Source organism: Bos indicus, chromosome 10 (assembly GCF_029378745.1).
Source record: "Bos indicus isolate NIAB-ARS_2022 breed Sahiwal x Tharparkar chromosome 10, NIAB-ARS_B.indTharparkar_mat_pri_1.0, whole genome shotgun sequence".
Classification (NCBI taxonomy): Eukaryota; Metazoa; Chordata; class Mammalia; order Artiodactyla; family Bovidae; genus Bos; species Bos indicus.
In genome coordinates this window covers 27,929,176-27,933,670 of record NC_091769.1, presented here as the reverse complement: position 1 = coordinate 27,933,670, position 4,495 = coordinate 27,929,176, and the positions used below count along the sequence as shown (strand labels likewise).

The window sequence follows — 4,495 nt, the reverse complement described above, 5'->3', positions numbered from 1 at the left end:
CCCTGGAAAAGAGCCAAAGGAGGGGGCAAATGTGGGCAAGCTGCAGTATCCAATATGAAGACTCAGTTCAGTTCTTACTTAGCGAGTCTCCCACTAGGTGCTGATATACCTGTGGCGGATTCATTTTGATTTTTGGCAAAACTAATACAATTATGTAAAGTTTAAAAATAAAATAAAAAAAAAAAAAAGGAATTCCTATCTGTGAGACATGTTGTTCAATCACTAAGTTGTGTCCGACTCTTTGCCACTCCATAGACTGTACCAGGCTCCTCTGTCCTCCACTGTCTTCCAGAATTTGCTCAAATTCATGTTCATTGAGTTGGTTGCTGCTGCTAAGTCGCTTCAGTCTTGTCCGACTCTGTGCGACCCCATGGACTGTAGCCCACCAGGCTCCTCCGTCCATGGGATTTTCCAGGCAAGAGTACTGGAGTGGCATGCCATTGCCTTCTCCGATTGAGTTGGTAATGCTATCTAAATATCTCTGTGAGACATGCTTCTGTTACAAAAAGACAGATTCTCCTGTCCAAAGGCCTTAAAGAAGGATTCCATGTTTTGTATGTGTAAAAATTACTTCATATAAATATTATTCTTTAGGAACAGAGGCTCAAGATCACTGTAAACTTTGAAAATACTTCATATGTAATTCCTTTTCTCTTTTCAGAAGTGAATGTCCCTCCCTTCTAAGTGAAAGACAAAATAGATTCTACATCAGTGTGCTTAGAAAATCAAAGTAGGATGAAGAAAAGATTTTTTCTTGAGTTTGGCCACCAATAATTAACATCAGTAATCAACAAAGGCTCTTCACAATGCAAGCATCACTTAAGAGATATTTCTATAACTCACTAGCTGTCTGCATACCCTCCTCATTGCCACCTTCATTTCTTGATTCCTGAATGTGTAAATAACAGGATTCAGGAGAGGAGTGAGAACTGCATCAAAGATGGCCAGAAACTTATCCAGGGGTATAGAGGGAGATGGCCACGTGTAGACAAATATCAAAGGACCAAAGAACAAGACTACTACAGTGATGTGAGCTGAGAGTGTGGACAGAGCCTTAGATGAACCTGCTGAAGACTGTTTTTGAAGAGTGAGAATGATGATAATGTAGGAAATGATTAGAATGAAGAAGGAGCCAACAGAGATGAATCCACTGTTGGCTGTGATCATGGACTTTAGTTGGTATGTGTCTATGCAGGCAAGTTTGATGAACCGAGGAAGGTCACAGTAAAAAGTGTCTAACACATTAGGGCCACAGAAGGGTAATTTTACCACAAAAGCTAGTTGAACCATTGAATGGGTAAGGCCAATCATCCAGGCAGCCACTATAAAGAAAACACACATCCTTGGGCTCATGATGGTCAGATAATGGAGAGGCTTACATATGGCAACGTATCTGTCAAAGGCCATGGCAATGAGCAGCACCATTTCCACCCCACCGATAACATGGATGAAGAAGATCTGAGCAATGCAGCCTCCAAAGGAGATGACTTTATGCTTTCTGAAAAGGTCATATATCATCTTGGGAGAAGTGACAGAAGAAACTCCTAGGTCAATCAAGGAGAGGTTGGCCAACAGAAAGTACATGGGAGAGTGTAAGTGAGGGTCACAAGTCACAGTGAGTATAATGAGGGAGTTTCCCATCATGCTTGCCACATAAAATGTGGAGGAGAACACAAAGAGGAGAAGTTGTATTTCCCAGGAGTTGGTGAGTCCCAAGAACAGAAACTCTGATACCACAGACTGATTTGCTCCCTCCATGGACTTTGTTAGCATTGCTATCTGAAGGAGGACAAAAGGAGCAAGTGTAAATTATGATAATACTGAAAAAAAAAAAAAAGGTCAAACTCGTGCAGCTTATTTCAACTTTAGCATTAAAACTGACCTAGTATACTTATGGCCTATAAGTGTCATTACACAGAAAAAAAAATTAGTTGTTCTTATGTGAGGTTGTTCTTATCACCAACTTGTCTCTGCAGTTAACACCTTCTGCTTCCTGTCAGGGTTGATGCCCTAATATTAGTCATGACATACAAGATGGTCAGCACGAGTAAGAGGAAGTCAACCCCCAAACTTTTGATTTTGCATTTAAAACTATCATGTTATGACCCCAGTTCCACTGAAGTAAGAGGTGCATACAGGGAGGTGCAGGTCCATAAACTGTCTTTCTAGTTTGCTCATTGAGGCACAGAATTTATGAGTATTTAGAAACTTCTTTAGCAATCTGATGTTACAGTGACATTCATGTTTCTGATTTTGTTTGTTTCCCAAAGAAATAGTCCATGGGAGACTACAGACTAAAGAAAAATCCTTCAACAAAGGTAATTTGAGAAACACCGCTTTAGTGTACTGAGAACATGATTTGAAAATTTTAAAGCTATGAAATGTGTAACATAGTGAAATCCCATTTGTACAAGTCTTGATATAAGGTCTTATCACATTATTTTGTAATTATTTATTCTTATTTAGAGATATATCCTAGCTTAGAAAAGAAAATAATGTTTCTGGATTTAGATTACAAAGATATATACATATATAATGTTCAGCCACTGACAGCTTTATCTTGGGTGAGTTACTTAAACTCTTTGAGCCTCAGTTTATTGATCTATGAAATCATAATTAGTAAAATAATTAATGTATATTAATCATATGGCAGTACTAAGCATTCAGTAAGTGTTATGCTTCTATTTATTTCAACTGCCCTGATAGCACTCAACACTGTGGAGTGAATGAATAATAAAACAAAAAATATTGACCCACAGGGACCATCAAATTTTCATATCACAAAATATATTTCAGTAAATAATTATAAAGAATGTAATATTCACATCCTATTAATTATATTAATTATCTTCTACAAGTTTAATTCCTTTGCTCTCAAAGAACACTGTATATATTAGTAGTAACACCACAAATGTAATTTATTATTTGTTTCTCTTTCCCAACTAGGCTGCAAGCTACATGAAATTATGGACTATATTTGTCTTCTTCATTGCAATGAACCAAAAACTTAGAATCACAAATATAGATTTGCTGAAAAGGTAAATTAAATGTATTTACTCTGGTTAGAGACTGATTATGTGAAGAAAGAAGGAACACAGTTATGAGTTGGGGAATTTAGGAAAATGAAAATTTTGCATAAAGGAAAATGAAAATAGGGAATAGGATTAAAATTAAAGTTTTCAATCTAGTGAAAGAGACTAGTGAACTCAATGAGGTCAACTTCAGGAACTGTTGTAGCCACACGTTCTGGGAAACAAACTCACTCAGAAGGACAATGCAGATAGTGGAGTCCAGTTTATTCCACCGGCGGGCCCAAGGTAGAGTCTCCTCTTAGCCAAGGACCCCGACCAGTTTTTGTGAAAACCTTATATACCCTGACTGTATGTGCATAAACCGACCTCCCCCAATTCCCTGACAATCAAAGTTAACCCATGATTCATTTGCCTTAAGCCTAGGTAGTTAACAGTGGACAATTATCAATAGGCCTGTGGTTATACCCCAATAAGCATAATAGAATATATGATTCTAGTCACATATGCACAGATAATTAGGATAGTCTTTTAGTGATGGAGAGCCCTGGGGTTCTTCCATCTGGGTGGGTGGGGGGTGGCTCTGGTTTTCCAGTTGGTATGTCGTTTCCATAGACACTGGGCATATAGCTCAAAGTCTGCAGTCCGGCCCAAGATGGAGTTCTGATTTCAAGATAGAGCCTGTTCTGTTTCCTCCTTCAGAACTATTGATAAAATCAATATGCTTTATTTATGAAAATCCCTAGTCATTATAGATTAGGAAATAAATACCTAAATATGTAAAATAACTTGATCCAAACCATAAGTTTACTTAGTGTTAGCACTTATACTAAAACCCAAATCTACTGACTCCAAGATGAGTCCTATTTTCTGTTTATTTTTTCCGTAATCATGACTTTCTGAGGATACAGTTTCAACAAAAACATGTGACAGAGTGATAGTAGAAACTGTTGAGGAAAGATAAGCCCCTATTATAGCTGATGACAGTCATTTATTATCAAGCTGGTACCTGCTGCCTTGGTCTTCATGATTAATTACCTCCAACAACTTTCTATCACTAATTAATGTACTTCAGTGTCCTGGGAAACTGGGAAGCTTGCTAAAACATTTGTTCTTACTCTACTTGTCCAGGAAAGTACTCTTATTTGGAACATAAGGCTTTTTGGATGAACTCATGATACAAAATGCCAGCTTAATTTGTTCTACTCAACCTCTCTATCTCCTAAGGTGCCTCAGACACCATAAGAGAATCATTGTCACCTAACCACTCAAAAGTCTCCATAAATTTGCCTGAATTCAATTTCTACCTCCTTAAGAAATCATTCTTAATTCCTTCAACCTGAGTAGTTTTCTGCTTCTAATGTTTCGTTTTAACTCCCTCAATAAATTATAGGGCTATTCTACAACTATATTTCTTTATAAGCACCACAGTAGAGGAATTAACAAGTCTTCAGTAAAATGCTTGA

The 4,495-nt window shown here is 37.5% G+C and overlaps 1 protein-coding gene across 1 annotated transcript; it reads right to left on the bottom strand.

Moving 5' to 3' along the window:
* Window positions 1-819: 819 nt before the first annotated feature.
* Window positions 820-1,758, bottom strand: LOC109564518 (olfactory receptor 4F3/4F16/4F29-like). Its single transcript, XM_019967947.2, has one exon. The coding sequence runs from the start codon at window positions 1,756-1,758 to the stop codon at window positions 820-822; it is 939 nt and encodes a 312-aa protein (XP_019823506.2).
* Between the last annotated feature and the right edge of the window lie 2,737 nt (window positions 1,759-4,495).

What these genes read in the sequence shown, in the direction of transcription:
- LOC109564518 (XM_019967947.2), bottom strand. Translation starts at nt 1,758, where the DNA reads ATGGAGGGAGCAAATCAGTCTGTGGTATCAGAGTTTCTGTTCTTGGGA.